The sequence below is a fragment of the Rana temporaria genome, chromosome 2 (assembly GCF_905171775.1).
Source record: "Rana temporaria chromosome 2, aRanTem1.1, whole genome shotgun sequence".
NCBI classification, from domain to species: Eukaryota; Metazoa; Chordata; class Amphibia; order Anura; family Ranidae; genus Rana; species Rana temporaria.
The window spans coordinates 286,378,588-286,395,389 of NC_053490.1; the positions used below are offsets into that span (position 1 = coordinate 286,378,588).

At 45.1% G+C, this 16,802-nt stretch overlaps 1 protein-coding gene across 2 annotated transcripts; it reads left to right on the forward strand.

Annotated features, from left to right (window-relative positions):
• The first annotated feature begins 5,038 nt into the window (after positions 1-5,038).
• Positions 5,039-16,588, forward strand: CNR2 (cannabinoid receptor 2). Of its 2 annotated transcripts, XM_040337190.1 has the most exons (3): positions 5,039-5,307; positions 11,341-11,409; positions 15,058-16,588. In XM_040337190.1, the coding sequence occupies exon 3, from the start codon at positions 15,298-15,300 to the stop codon at positions 16,369-16,371; it is 1,074 nt and encodes a 357-aa protein (XP_040193124.1). In that variant the 5' UTR covers positions 5,039-5,307; positions 11,341-11,409; positions 15,058-15,297; the 3' UTR covers positions 16,372-16,588. The 2 variants fall into 2 exon arrangements, with proteins under 2 accessions (XP_040193124.1, XP_040193125.1); XM_040337191.1 differs by lacking the exon at positions 11,341-11,409.
• The last annotated feature ends 214 nt before the right edge of the window (positions 16,589-16,802 follow it).

Sequence of the window (16,802 nt, forward strand, 5' to 3'; positions counted from 1 at the left end):
TTAATTGAATATTTATTATAGCAAAAAGTTAAAATTATTGTGTTTTTTTCAAAATTGACGCTTATTTTTGGTTTATAGTGCAAAAAATAAAAACCGCAGAGATGATCAAATACCACCAAAAGAAAGCTCTATTTGTGGGAAAAAAAGGACGTCAATTTTGTTTGGGAGCCACGTCGCACGATCGCGCAATTGTCAGGTAAAGCAACGCAGTGCCGAAAGCTGAAATATTGCCTGGGCATGAAGGGGGTATATGTGCCCAGTAAGCAAGTGGTTAAAATTAATTGGCAATTTATTGTTATTTTTTTCCATTCACTTACCGGATTTATGCCTATATCTAATTTCACTTTCTCCTCTAGGGGGCCGCAGCCATAGACATAATTTCCGGTTTTGCGTTGGCTCCTGGAAGATCTTGGTCAGCTTGGCATGACGTCTTTGGAAATTCTTGGCCAGCTTGGCATTGCATGACTCCGGGAACATTTAACATTGGCGTCTATGGAAAATCTTGGTCAGCTTGGCATGGCTGTGCCATGCCAAGCTGACCAAGATTGCACCGCACTGCACATGCGCGTGATTGGCAGGTGCATGCTGGGTAGCCAGCATGCACAGAATCCAGAATGAAGGACACTGTAGCTTCAGCTGCCCACACTGGAGATAGCCGCGCTGTGCAGAAACTTCACAGAGTAAGAAAACAAAGTCTCCAACCTAGTGTGCAGGTCTTGCCAGACACCATCAGAGTGTATAATGATGGGCCTGGGCATAGTTCTGTGCTTCGGTTAGGGGAGATGTGTGCTAGGAGGTCTCAGGCTAGGAGACAGGAGGGCTTCAGTCAGGTGTCAGGAGATTCCCTATCAAGAGGCCAGGGCATGGGCTTGTGCAACTGGGAGCCAAGGAGTGATCTGCAGAGGGAAATGTGGTCTTAGGATGATGTTTGGGGACACCCTCCCAAACCTGGAGAGCTGTTCTGTAGCCGTATATCAACTATAGCACGGCATTAAATTAGAACCTATTTATTTAACTGTTGGCCAAAACAGCTACAGTGCATTCAAGGCATGCTGTGAATAATAACCGTTGTTTGTGCTCTCAACTGAACTGTCGAGCCATCAAATGGCTGGTGTCATAGCTGATCACATGTGCAGAACCATGGAAACTGCAGATCAAAAAGAGGCTACGATGGCAGCTTCCTTGGCTTGCTGTTAAAGATAGAAGAGTTTAGTTCCGCTTTAAGCTTTTATTGCCTGTCATTGCAAAACATAAGGGTTTAATTTAAAAATGTAGAATCAAAATAAGGATACTTATTTTCAAAAAAGTGAAAGTTATTTTACCAGCTGAGTCCAATGAAACTTGAAAATGACAGTCACGTGGCTGAAAATATCATTGTGTAAAGCCTCGTACACATGGCCGGTTTTCTCGGCAAGAAAACGGGTCGTGTGTATGTTTTCTCGTCGAGAAAACTGCCGGGAATCTCGACGAGAAAAATAGAGAACCTGCTCTCTATTTTTCCGTCGGGATTCTCGTCGGCCTGTTTCCGACTGTGTATATGTGGCAACAAGCTGTCCTCCTGTAAGCCCGTGCATGCTCGATGAGACTTTGACGCATGCGTGGTAGCTTACAAGGGTAGTGTAGGGTGAAGCAAGATGGCGGCGACGGCATCGAATGTGACGAGCGCATGCTCATCGTGTCGATGGCGTCGCCGCGTTCTTGCCATTCAAAAGCAACGGCGGTTCTTTTGAATGTGCCGCGTGTACACTCGGCTTTGCAAGAAAAGCTTGCCGAGATTCGACGAGATTCCCGGCCGTGTGTTCGAAGCTTGAAGCTTAATAAACTGAGGGTATTATGGCAAAAAAAACAATTGTTGGGGCTGGTGAATTGTTTTTAAAGTGTGGTTTGTATGGCTTGCATACTTTTGTGCCCTATCTCTTCCCAACTCTCTCACAGAAGCATTTGATTGATGTGTGGGAAATGCCTGCATGAACTGATATCACAGATACATTACAATGCAAGAACAGCCTTAAAATAAAACAATTATACTGCCATCATTCCTTAATTATGACTACCACAAAAGGCACCCATTTAACCGTGGTGCCATTCACTGTATGTTACCGTGCTGTACTTGTATTATCAATAAGTACTATCAAAGTGCAATGACCATGTGAAACCTTTGCAAGCATTTATGATTCATTAAAATAAGTCTTCTAGTCAGTAACATAATTGTTTTTTTATTCATTAATAAGTTGGACTAATGTGAAGAGAATGTAAACAAACCATAGATGAAAAACTTGATGTTATTATTGCACAGGATGAGCTACACTTTGTCATTAGACATAAAGGAACACTAAACTTGTTTAAAAAAGTAAAAATTTGATTCAAGTATGTGTAGAACTACCCCCGTAGGAGCTGCTGGTTTAAATTTGGGCCTTGCACGTTACCTCACTCTTCGTTGTCTAGGGGATAAGATGAGAGTCTAAGAAACTTCAATGTCCACACAAGTTGTAAATCCCTTTTCTGTCAGGTTTTATTTCACACAAACTTGTATAGGTGGTGGGACGGAGGGTCAGGGCAAGGTTCAGGCACACGATGCAGATCACTGGGGAACTTCTAAGTTTCAAAAGTCACACTCACCACTTTCCTCAGAGTTGGTATTGCTCACCCGGATAGGCCCCTCTCACTGGTCTAGCAGCTGAGATGATGCACGGACAACAAAAAGAATACAGTCTCTGCCACAGACCTTTCTTTGAAAGTAGAAATAAACTGTTCCAGAATCCTCTGCCACAGGATTTAGTACCCGGATTTCCAGCCAATACAGACCCCCCCCTACAATACAGAACCCCCCTACAATACAGAACACCCCTACAATACAGACCCCCCCTACAATACAGAACCCCCCTACAATACAGACCCCCCTACATTACAGACCCCCCTACAATACAGACCCCCCTACAATACAGACCCCCCTACAATACAAAACCCCCCCTAGATTTCAGACCCACCCTACATTACAGAACCCCCCTACATTTAAGACCACCCCTACAATACAGAACCCCCCCTACAATACACACCCCCTCCCCTTCAGACCCATAATGTACTTCAGATTAGCGCGGGACTGCATGTCGGGTCCCCTCCCACTGTGTAGACATAAAGGAGGAGGGGGGCGGTGGCTTCACTCCTCTTGGCTGTGTGAAACAGCCGAGACTGATCAGATCATCAGAGCCGCGGCCACCGTGCCAGAGAGAAGGGAATCGTTGCGGGTCCTGGTCCCCTGATGTGCCGACGGGTGTCACTGTCACTTGAGTGCGGCTTCGACTCGCAGCTGAGAGTGCACTAGGGGGAGACGTGACATGTGGCCCGCGGGCCGCAGCGGGCTGCCGCGGCCCACTGGGCATTTGCCCTATGGCTAGTCCGGGCCTGTATATAGGTAAGAAGTGGGGCCCAGCATGAACCAGTCCGTGGTATCAGAAGGGGGCGGTGCCACCGGGTAATGAAGACAGGTGGCACCGCCCCTTACCTATATAAGAAATGTTGCATTGGATTCACAGAATAAAAGGTGCAGGGACTTTTTTTCCCCACACTGGAATCGGATCGCATGGGTGTTCTCACCCATGCGATACAACTCCTTTTCGAATCCACAGTTCACACTGCGATCTGTGAACAGATCTGGGGGTGTCATTAACATTGTATTGACACCTGCAGCGGTTCACAGAGGGCAGTGTGAACTGCCTGCGGGAGAGATGCGATGCAGGAACCGGCACTGGAATCGCACTGCATCCCGCATCACATATGTGTGAGCCTAGGCTAAATCAGTATTGATACAATATTGTTACAATAATGTATTTGCCATTTCATTAGACGTTACCACATATTACTGTATCATAGGTGACCCTGCTATTCTTCTTGTTACAGTTCAAACAGAAATGCCATTCTGATGACTTTTGATGTGGTTGTGACAGCAGCAGAAGGGATTAGTGGGAAGCAGAGCATTGTCTTTTTCTCAATACAAAAATATGAATTCCTAAACTCTGTGGTAATGAACAGTGAAAACAAACTGTCACAATGCAATGTGTAGAGGGGGTTTGCATCTTCACAGAAAAGATGTTTCCAATGCCTGGGCTGCCCCTTTAAGTGTAAGATTGCTTTCACACTGAAAGCGCCCGGGTGCTATACCGTCGTTTTTGTGGCGCTTTTCGGCCGCTAGCGGGGCACTTTTAACCCCCACTAGCGGCTGAAAAAGTGTTACAAGCGCCCGCAAAGCGCCGCTGCAGCAGCACTTTGCCAGCGATTCCATGGCGCTGCCCATTGATTTCAATGGGCAAGGGTGCTTTAGGAGCGGTGTTCTCATCGCTCCTAAAGCACTGCAAAGAAGCTGTTGGCAGGACTTTTTTGACGCCCTGCCAGCGCAGCGGCCCCAAGTGTGAAAGCACTCAGGCTTTGACACTGGGATTGCAGTTCAGGCTTTTTTCAGGCGCTTTACAGGCGCTATTTAGGGGTCTAAATTGTAGAAATCACAACAGCTTGGGACTTTTTTTCTGACAAGAACACTAAAAAGGCTTTCTCTGCTGAGTCACTATTGATCCTCAAATGGAGATATTTTCAGCCTTACAACTGAAGCAACCAAGCCTTTGATTGAAAAGAAAGAACATGGAATTTTTACAGGGTCTGTAAAATTTTTAATCCTGACATGTTTATCTGTTTACTTGGTGCAATATCATCTTTTATATCTTACCATGGGGTATTACAGTGTGTACTAAAATTCAAAGTGTATTTTTTCCTGAAAATTTGTGTTTGATAGACAGCTGCGCAAATATTGTGCAATATAAAAAAAACACTATTTTATTCTTCAGGACCTCTGCTTTCATAAAATGTATATTATTTGGGTGCTATAAGTGATTTATAGCAAAAAAATGCTGAGAATGTATGTGAGAAATGTCAGAACTGGCCCAGACAAGGTCAAGGTCCCCTTAACTACAAATCTTTTGTCAGTTAAAACAGAATCTTTTAACACTATATGTAGCGGGTTGCCAAATAAAGTCTGTCTCTTTTTTGTTGTGTCCCTTTTCATGTTCTGTCAATCAAGCAGAAAGTGAAGGAAATAAACACACTTCCTGTTGAGTCAACCACTGGCTGGCATCATGCAAGACTCCTACCAACATTCAAGACTTTGCTAATGTTGAGAAGGAGAACGAAGACGGAGGTAACAAGAAAAAAAAATCACAAAGAAGATTCTCGTCTCGTGTCTAAAGTACTGCAAAAAGAATAAAGAATGTGAAGACATATGTGACCGGAATTCTGTATCCATCTACTCTGCAGAATGAGGTATGTTTCCTTCAGTATAGAGGGGTAGAAAAAGCAAAGAGGGTGTACCGGTATTTATAACAGCCTATGAACCTGCTCTGGGGAAGAGTAGCATGGGGAGTCTAGAAGATATATAGCTGCCGACGTACTGAGATATTACAATATTTATAGCAGTAGTAGAGTATTGTAGCCTTTCATTAATGCACAAAGTTTGGAGTTCAAGTTATACGCTTTATTAAATATTTAAGTTTTTAAAGCGATATTAAAGTCTTGTTTTTTTTGTTTTCTTAAATAACAAACATGTCATACTGATCTGCTGGTTTTGCACAGAGCAGCCCGGATCTTCCTCTTCTCGGGTCCCATGCTGGCACTCTTGGCTCTTCCCTCCTGCCGGGTGCCCCCACAACAAGCTGCTTGATGTGGGGGCACCCAAGAAGGCGTGTTCTGAACCGCGGCTCTTTGTGTGCATTCACTGTGTGCTTGGCCCCTCTGTCTCCTGATTGGCTCACTGGCTGTGATCAACTGCAGCAGAAGCCAACTGTCAAAAGCCAGTAAGGATTGCAAGTCCCAAAGAGAGGCAAAGCTCTCATGGGCATCGCTGGATCGAGAGGGGGCTCAGGTAAGTAGAGGGGGCTGCTGCACACAGAAGGCTCTTTACCAGTGGTGGCTATTGCTCAATATTTTTTTTGGGGGGGGGGGCGGCAAACAAACCTTCCCCCCTTGCTCACACCACCATCAGCACCACCACCCCCCCTTCCGCAGGAAACAGTTGGGAGGTCGCGATACACCCCCACGCGGAAGACAGTCAGGGAAGCCACGATCCCAAGTGGGACACAGTCGGGAAGCCGCGATCCCCCCACACCTCCCCCTCATGCGGGAGACAGTCGGGAGGCCACGATAGGAGGCCTTACCTTGAGGAGGCAGATGGGAGCTGAGCATATAGCCGAGATGCAGTGAGGGAAGAGCTGGGGAAGAGCCTGAGCTTCTCCTCCGGGAGGAACAAAAAGTTGCCGGGGCTTCTTCTCCTGGCCGAACAGAAAATGGGTCCTGAGACTCCTTGCCAATCAGGTCTTAGGAGCTGCTTCCTGATTGGCCAGGAGGGAAATCAGGAAGACAATAACGAATATTAATTTGATCTTGTCACATAAGTGGGTAGATTCGGGGTGCAGTGCTCTGCCTCCAGCTCTAATCATGTGCTTAAAAAAAAAAAAACGTTTAAAATCCATACGTTTAGCAACCAAGTAGATTAGGGATAATAGATCCCCAAGTAGCCAGCATTAATAGACCCTCCAGCATACCCCATTCAGTGCTGGAGGTGCCAGAACTGGATTCCCCCACGTTCCAGCTGAAAAAAGTCCTGGCCACAATACTTATCAATAAATATAACAAGTATCATAGATAGGGGGGGGGGGGTGGCCCCTCATGTGCCCCCTATGGACTGGCCGCCACTGTTCATTTATAACCACCTTAAAGATGCAAATTTTGTAATGGCTTTTCAAGCTTTCTACAAGACCGGAAGAAGGTATCTAAAGCAATCTGAAAGCTTGCATGTTTAAAGTGGATCAGGTAAATTCCAGACTTTCTGTATTACAACTTTCATCAGGTTAAAAAAAAAAAAGATGGTATCAGCTATTGGGGTTATAGAATAATGTCTTTTAGTGAAGGGTATCTGTATACTTTAAAAAAAAAACAATGTGCAGGAATATATGGGAGCTGCTACTGAAGACATCTTTTTGTGTATGCCTGGGAAGGCCATCCTTTCTTTGCATCCCTACTTAGTGTCACTGACTGGACCTGCAGGCCTGGAGTTATGACTTCATTGCCTACATGCTTTTATCAATGTCTTTGAAGCTAAGGACTAGATTGTAGTTTGCACCTAAAAAATCCTGTAAGCGTTGAAAGCTTTCATAATCCTGTCTGTAGAGGTTGACTTGCAAACTTCTTTTGCGTAACTGATTGTTTGATACAAACACATTGCATCACCATGGATACAATTATTACAAAGGGCTTGTGTGTCAACAGGCTTTTTTTTGCTTCAGACAGACTATGGATTCTCATACAAGGGTAGAGGAATGCATAACCTGCTTAAAGACAGGTCAACTGCACTTGTCATTGAATTCTGAATGATCTCAGAAGCATCTCAGACTGATACCATTGACACAAACTCAAAGGGCCAGATTCACAAAGGTTAGCGGATCTTTAGATCCGTGTAACCTATGTGAATTAAGATCCGCCCTCGCAAGTTTGTGAGGAAAGTGTCAAATTCACAACACACTTACCTCCAAACTTGCGACGGCGGATCCTAACTCCCCCGGCGGAATTCTAATTCCGCGGCTGGGGGAGTGTACTATTTAAATCAGGCGCGCTCCCGCGCCGATTTAAATACGCATGCGCCGTCCGGGGAATTTCCCGGCGTGCATTGCTCCCACTGACGTCGCTAGGACGTCAGTGGTTTCGATGCGTACGCAAACTACGTAGTTCCGTATTCGAGAACGACTTACGGAAACTACGTAAAAAAATACAAATCGACGCGGGAACGACGGCCATACTTAACAATACTTACCCCTGCTTTTAGCATGGGTAAGTATACGACGGGTACCGCGCTACGGAAACGACGTAAGAACACAGCGTCGGGTCCGCGTACGTTCGTGAATTTCGCGTATCTCGCTGATTTACATATTATTCAGTGTAAATGAGCGGGAACGCCCCCGGCGCCATTTTTAAATCAAAAAAAAGATCCGACAGTGTAACACAGTGTGACACTGTCGGATCTTAGCCCTATCTATGCGTATCTGATTCTATGAATCAGGTGCATAGATAGGACTAGTAAAAATCCGAGATACGATGGTGTATCTGAGATACACCGTCGTATCTCTTTTGTGAATCTGGCCCAAAGCCTGTTGACACAGACCTATAGGAAATCTGCCACAATCAGGGTATAAGTGCAGGTACTCCCCACTTCCAAGTAACCCCTTGTCTCCGCCCGCCACCCACCTCTGAACATGATTCTCTGCCACCAGGAACAATACACCCCCCCCCCCCACAGCAACAATAAACCCCTGGAACAATAGACCTCCCACCAGCGCAAAATTCCCCAGAACAAAACAAAAAAATCCACAGCAACAACAGACCCCCAATAATACAGTAGATCTCCCAGCAGCTAGAATCAATAGACCCTCCAGCAGCCAGCAACAATAGAACCCTCCATCAGCAGTATATCTCTCCCAGCAACAATTGACACCCTAGCAGCATAGGATCCCCTCAAGCAAAAATATATCCTCCACCAGCAACAATAGACCTCCCAGCAACCAATTAATCCCCCCCACCCCAGCGATAATAGATCCCCAAGTAGCCAGCATCAATAAACCCTCCAGCATACCCCATTCAGTGCTGAAGGTGCCAGAACTGCATTCCCCCACGTTCCAGCCGAGAAAAGCCCTGGCCACAATACTTTATCAATAAATATAACAAGTATCATTGGTGTAACTTAATTTCAGACTTAAATATACTTCAGTATTTAAGTTTCTTAAGCTAGCCATACATGGATCAAAATGTTGCCAGTTCAGCAGAGACGGAACAAATTTTGATTTGTGTATGGGCACTGTGGTTGAACAGAAGTCAACCTATTTGAATGACTTCTGTTCAACCAGCCTGTTGGAAAAAACAATCAGCACTGCAGGCTATAGCCTGCAGCGCTGATCAATGTATTCTGCAATTTTTCTGTGAGTCTTTGCAGGAGGCATGGTGGAGGGCACCAGTGAACTTGGAGTGTCCATATCTCTCCTCAAACACTGTATTATTGGTCGTTATCATAGGCCTGCGCACAGGGTGTGCCAGGTGTGCCTGGGCACACCCTAATAACCCTGTGCTGCACAGATTTCCACTGCTGCTTGGCTGCAAGGAAAAGGGACCGGAGAATCTCTGTCCTCGGTCCCTTTCTTTTTCTCCAAAGTGGGACATCATGGACCTGTTTAGACTCCTGATGTTTCACCAAAGCCCCCCCAATAGGCGCTCAGAAATAATAATAATAAAAAAAAAAATTATAATAATAATAATAATAAAAAAAGTGAAAAAAAATAATAATAATAATAAAATAATAATAATAATAAAATGAAAATAATAATAATAATAATAATAATAATAATTAAAAAAATTGTAGAAAAAATAAAATTGTAATAAAAAAAAAACTACTGACACCAACCTCTGCCCAACTGACACTGTCCATGGCCCTGCTGCCCTATTTATATTTAGACACAGGCATGTATGTTGGAGCTTTGGGGTGCACACCCTAATGCAATAGGCTACGCACACCTATGGTCGTTATGATGCCATTGGCTGTGCTGCAGACAGTGTCATAACAACCAGTGACACTTCTTCAGCCCTATTCAGCTGCTGGCTAGTAATGACGTCCACCAGCATCCTCTGTCCCTTTGTTTATTTCAGCTGAGAGCTAGGGAATCTTCCAACTGGCAGCTGAATGGGGATGGGGAGTCATCGGTTGCTACGAATCCGTGTGGCTATAGTAGGTCAATGATGTCACCAGCATCTTCACCATGTTGTTATGTGCTGCTGTAGGGTGGGGAAGTCCACAGCTGCAGCTGTTTGAGCAGGTGGCCTGCTTTCATGTGACAGCTTCCCGTTGGTGCAGCCCAGTCCTTAACTCATCCCTTCTCCTCAGCTGCATACGTAGGCCTCATGCACACAGGATGTTTTTACAGCTGCTGTTAAGGGCCTCTGATGTTTTTATTAATGGACTAAACACCCCCTCCATGTTAGCCTATGTGCCCATGCACACATTAACTTTCAGAGGCATTTGGAGGCATAAGCGTTTAGGGGCAGTAGAAAAAAAAAACGTCAATCTGTGCGTCCAGGAGCAGAGGTTGTTGAGCTGTAAAAACGCAAAATGCCAAGAGATGTATTTTGCATGGGTGTGAAATTCTTGTGCTCAGCTTGAAGAATGTGCAGTGCTTTTAAATAATTCCAGCCTGAGCTCATTTGGCTGAGCTCATTTTGCAATCATGTGACCCGTTTTCAGCAGAGAGCGGACTGAAATCCGCCCTCTGCTGACGTCACCAAGATCAGTCCAGACACCGCGTCATCCCGACTCTGGGAGTCTGGATCCGCCAGGTGCCTGGACTGATGGCCGTCTCAGCCTCTCAGCAAGCCGATCCCCGCCCCTCCACACAGGATGAGTGGTTGTTTGCCGCCCCCCCCCCCCCCCCAAAAAAAAACACCAGCCGCCACTGCTATGAATTCTTTAAAGTGTATCTAAACAACAGAGCAAACATTTAACATATTACAGCTTACCAGATCTTAAGCCCCTTACACACGACCATTTTTCATGTCATGGAAAAAAAACAAAGTTTTTCTCGACGTGATTCTTGTCAAGCCTGCCTTGCATACACACGATCCTTTAGGCGGATTATGCAAATTTCCCTTCTCATATTCTGCTTCTGAGAATGCGCGTTTTTTCCCCCGTCGTTAAAGCCTACACACGACCGTTTTTCACGACGTGAAAAATGACGACAAAAATGTTCTAAATTTTTAATGCCCATTTTTCACGTCGAGAAAAATGCTCTGGAGCATACACACGGTCGTTTTTAATGACCAATTTAAAAAAAGGAATTTTTCTCGTCATGAAAAATGGTCATGTGTACGCGGCATTAGATGTGGTGGCTGCATCAGTTTTCCTTTTTCGGGCTTTTTTCCTGTATTTTCAATTGATGATCTGTCCAGTAAAGCTGGCCATACATGGATCGAACTTTGATCAAATGTATGGGCAGGTTGGTTGTACACAAGTCTATCAATAGACTTGTGTACAATCAGTCTGTCATATTTTTCCCAAACGACCAGTACCGCTGGCTATAGCCGGCAGCACTGATTATTGTATTCTGACAGCGGGGAAACCCCCCAGCTGTCAGAATACAATACCACACCAGGAAGGATTCCCCCATCCACACATTCAATGAGGATTGCTTTTTTTTTATATATATATAAAAAGATTATACATTTATGGACTGCTTAAGTCAGTTATCTTTCAACTTCCTTTAACAGACCAAGTTGTCCAGCAAAAGTGGAAAATGAAGGACAAACCATTTAACACAGACAGGAGTGCTTACAATGGTAAGCTTTTATTCACTTATGTCAAATCTTTATCCAAGAAGAAAAAAAATAAACTGTTGCTGTAATGGCTTAAATAGTGTTAACTGGAGTTCAACTTCAGTTTCTTAGTAAAATGTATTTAAACTTGCTAGTGCATCTATCAGTATGCTTCCCCCATTCCCCATGTTGACAATGCTGCTGTCCAAGGATGGCTCCATTGCTCCTACAAAGAGAAGAGCCACCATGGCCAGATTATCAGGTGAAAATATAGAAAACTAGTACAGTCACCACATTTAAGGACTGGTACACTGCAAAATATATATATATTTTTTTGTTGGGGGGTTCAGATACGCTTTAAAGCTGAAGTTTAGGTATGGCAATTTTTACATAGTTACACGGGTCCAGCTTGAGCCAATGTGAGTATGTATGTGCCATAATTGTAGGATCAGCACAGTGGTGCAGTGAGTAGCACTTTCGCCTAGCAGCAAAAGGTTCGTTGGTTCGAATCCCAACCATGACACCATCTGCCTGGAGTTTGCATGTTCTCCCTGTGTCTGCGTGGGTTTCCTCCGGGTACTCCGGTTTCCTCCCACACTCCAAAGACATGCTGGTAGGTAAATTGGATCTCGTCCAAATTGGCCCAGTATATATGTATATGTGTGTATGACTGTGTGTCACTAGCGTGTCATGATCCTACGGGGTAATAATGACCGCACCAGCCAAGCAGATACTGGCTGGAAAAAGCGCCCAGAGGCGATTCAGTTTGCATGCGTTGCGCTATACAAGTCATTCATTCATTCATCTGTCTAGAAGCCGTAAACAAACTGTAGTAGGCACTGCTACTACGGTTATCTCCCATGCTGAGCAGGTGCCAAATTAAATTGTGAACACAGGAGGCTGCATGCTCAGCACAGTTACATGTGTAGCACCTGTGTACTTTTCAGTACAGGTGCTATTTCGAATTTAGTGGGATGAGAGACTTATTTGCTCTCATCCATGTTTGATCTGTTTAAATTTTGTCTGTCGCCAGCCCTGAACTGTCCTGTGGGTCATTCTGTGCTCCAGAGATGTAGTTCCATCTCTGGATGGCAGGTGGCGCCAGAGGGGTCCAGGCGGAGCCGCTTCTTCCCAGCAGCCAATTAGAGGAGCGTTTTCCCTCGCGGGGCATGCTGGGGAGGGTTATTTCTGTGGCGGAGGCCATTGCTCGGGGTTCTTTGCGGGTTCCTGGTTCCAGGTGCGGCACCCACCTTTAGGGTGTGCGCACATCACGGGCCCCGGCGATATGGGCTACGCGGAGTTCCTGACTCTGGGCCCTCATGGCCAGGAGCAACTGATGCTGCAAAGGGACCCCAGTGACTTACTGGGTTCCCCATCCCTCATCGAGAAGATCCCATGTTCGATGGGGAGTCGGTCTGAGGTGAACCCGGAGGCAGGTGATCCAACAGGGCTTAGACGAACCATTGGGGATCTGGGTGGCCGGACACTGACAGGTTGTATGCTGCAAACTGTCAGTTGGTGACTCAAGGACAAGAGGTCTACCTGAGGGAGATTCAAGCTAACTATCAACGGGGAGGATTCGCTCTACTATTCATGTGCTGTAGTACTGGGCCTGTGGCAGAGGTCTCTTTACAAATCCTAAGTTCCAATAGAGCCAGGTCTGTGGCAGAGACCTGTTCCTTCCCAAAAGCTCTAAGTGACGCTCTGGCTGCCAGGCCTGTGAGAGGGGTCTGTCCAGGAGCACTTTACCCACTCCGGCTGGAGTGGCGACGAGACAAACCTAATCATTGGAGGCAGGACTGCTTCCTTCTATCCAAAGCCTGAATCTGCAAAGTTTATTCTTTTCACCAACCTATTCTATCTACCTTGAGTTGACTGTTGGTCGTGTTTGACCAGAAATAAAAGCATTGAAAATGTCAACCAACGGTCTGGACATTCCATCACTGCTCTCACTATCATCATCACCCCTAGACACATCACAGAGGTAACATAATTATGCCATCTCAAATCTAACCAGCGGCTCCTCTGGGGGTAGCGCTACACATTAAGGTAAAAACCTTCAGTGTGCAGCTCCCCCCTCATCCCCCCTAATAAATACTTAACCACTTGCCGCCCGCCATATAGCAGAATGACGGCGGCAAAGTGGTTGTGATATCCTGACCGGACGTCATAAGACGTGATCAGGATAACACAGCCTGCGCACGCCCGCATGCGGGCGGGCAGCGATTGGAGGTGCTGTATGTCAGTCTGTGACCAATCACAGCTGTGTGTTCAGCTGTGACCAATCACAGCTGATCATCGCGTGAACCAGGAAGTGCCGTAAACGGCTTTCCTCAGTTCATGCTGACAGGAAGAGCCAATCGGCGTCTCTCCCTGTCAGAGTGTTGTTCTGTGATGATAATCAGCACATTGATTATCATCACAGCCCCCATCTTAATTTGCCAATCAGTGCCCAACACCTTCCAGCCTGTCCCCATAATAAACGCCTGTCAGTGCTTACAACAGTACCAATCAGTGCCCAAAAATTGTCAATCAGTGCCACTGCCAGTAGCTCCTCATTAATGCTGCCTATTCAGTGCCACCTATCAGTGCCCATTAGTGCCCATCAGTGCCGCCTATCAGTGCCGCCTATCAGTGCCCATCCGCGCTGCCTATCAGTGCCATCAGTGCCGCCTATCAGTGCTGTCTATCCGTGCCAATCAGGTTTTTTTTCTTTAAATTGTCGGCCTTTTTTCATTTATAGCACAAAAACTAAAAAGCGCAGAGGTGATCACATACCACCAAAAAAGCTCTATTTTTGGAAAGAAAATTATAAAAAAAAATTTGGGTACAGTGTACCTGACCACACAATTGTCATTCAAAGTGTGAATGACCTGAAAGCTAAAAATTGTCCTGGGCAGGAAGGGGGGGAAGTGCCTGGTATGGAAGTGGTTAAGTATGATCTTGATCCAGCGATGTGCACAAGACTCAAGGCTCACCCTCCTGATCGGCTGAGATGCAGCAGCAGGAGTCATTGGCTTCCGCTGCTGTCAATCACAGCAAGTGAGGCGGGGCTGAACCGTGTTCTCTGTGTCTTATGGACACAGAAAGACAGCTCGGGAGTGAACAAAAAACGAGTGACCCCATAACAAGCAGCACACACGCCGGCGGGGGTCCAGAGAAGAGGAGGTTCGGGGCTGCTCTGTGCAAAAACATTACACAGAGCAGGTAAGTATAACACGTTTGTTATTTTTTTGGTACATTTTTTCCTTTATAAGCACTTTAACTATGTAAGAATTGCCAAACCTAAAATGCAGCTTTAACTTGTTAGCGCTTCACAAAAAAAAATTACTTTGTGGGATGAATCTCATTTGAAACATTAAAGCGGAAGTAAACCCATTCTTTTAACAGTTTCAAAAAACAGTTACATTTCCGGCACATGCCGGGAATGTAACACTCCCATTGGCTGCGCTCTCAACCAAACTGTTAAATCATCCAATGGCTGGTGTCATAACTGATCACATGTGCAACATCATGGCAGTTGTAGATCAAACCGAGGCCAAGATGGCCGCTTCCTTGGCTGTAAATGATGGGAGGGTTTACTTCCACTTTAACATATTAGTATGTGACAAATGTAATGGATGACAAATCCATGCAGACTGATAACTGTATATTTTTATTTTTATTTCAAAGGGAAAGAGCAAAGTGGAAGTACTTAATGTAACCAATCAACATTCATCTTCCTGTTACATACAGACAAAAGGTGGAATCTGACTGGCTGTTCTCCCTCTACTGGAAAATGCATTTATTTACTCACTGACATTAATTATAACATGTATTGTACATGTATATATATATATTTTTTTTACCCAGTGTTCATTACGGCACCATCAATAAGGATTCCCTGAGGCATTTGGAAGGACATCGATAAACATGGATGGTTGTAACACTAGTTCCATTAGTAGCTCTGAAAAATGTGCCACAGAAGGAATAGACATCCAGTGCTACCTGATCCTGAACAGCAGTGCACAGAAAATCTTCATAGCAGTGCTTTGTATTATAACAGGAACTGTGTGTATCCTGGAGAATTGTTTGGTCCTTTCCATGATCTTCACTTCAGTTCATCTCAGAATGAAACCCTCGTTTCTCTTTATTGGCAGTCTGGCTACAGCGGACTTACTGGCCAGTCTTATTTTTTCCTATAGTTTTGTTGACTTTCATGTCTTCCATGGAGCAGGTACTCCTTCCGTTTTCTTATTCAAACTCGGTGGTGTCACATTATCCTTCACTGCATCCCTTGGAAGTCTACTTCTTACAGCATTTGACAGGTACATCTGTATCTACAGACCCTCTAGGTATAAAGCCATAGTCACCCGAAAAAGAGCACTCCAGGCATTAACTGTAATGTGGATCGGGACAACAATTATCTCCTATCTACCGCTTATGGGTCTAAATTGCTGTAATCTAGATTCAGACTGCTCAGAACTTTTTCCCTTGATTGACAATAAATACTTAGCGAGTTGGATTTTCCTTATATTTATTCTTCTCGGTGCCATCATTTTTTCTTATGCTCACATCTTATGGAAGGCACATAAGCATACAATTTATATGGTAAGACACAACTTACAAACAGATCGTGGAGAACGTCGTATGAGAATGGACGTCATGCTGGCCAAAACCTTAGTCTTGGTTTTGATTGTACTTGTGGTGTGCTGGACTCCTTCTCTCATTCTTATGGTACACAGCTTGCTCTTTCCACTGGACGGGAAAATAAAAACCGTTTTTGCTTTCTGCAGTACTCTTTGCTTGGTCAACTCCATGGTCAACCCTATAATCTACGCTCTAAAAAGTAGAGAACTCCGCCGCAGACTAATCAGGTATCTCAAGAAGGTTAAATGCCTAAAGAAATTCTTTAAGAGTCCACCGGAGGTGGAAGGGACTCAGAAGAACGTGGAGTTAGAAAACACTTGTGATGACACTCTTTGCGACACTGAGTTCAGTAATTAAGAATGATCAAATTTGCAGCACTTTGATATGAATTTGCTTTTCTGATTGCTACATTGAAGAAAAAAAAAGGCTTGAAAAGTTGGAACGCGGGACTTGGTTTGCAAGGCAGAATGCTATTATAAAATGGATATGTGAAGTATGAGAAGTACTTAGGCCCGGATTCACGTAGCACTTACGCCAACGTATCTCGAGATACGCCGCTTAAGTGTAAATGTGCGCTTTCGTATATGTGCGCCGTGCCCACAGAACTAGATACGCCTGAAAATAGGCTTCCTACGACCGACGTAAGTTTCCTACGCCGTCGTATCGTGGGTGCATATTTACGCTGGCCGCAAGGGGCGCTGCCATTGATTTACGATTCGAATATGCAAATGAGTGAGATACGCCGATTCACGAACGTACTTGCGCCCGGCGCATTAATATACGCGGTT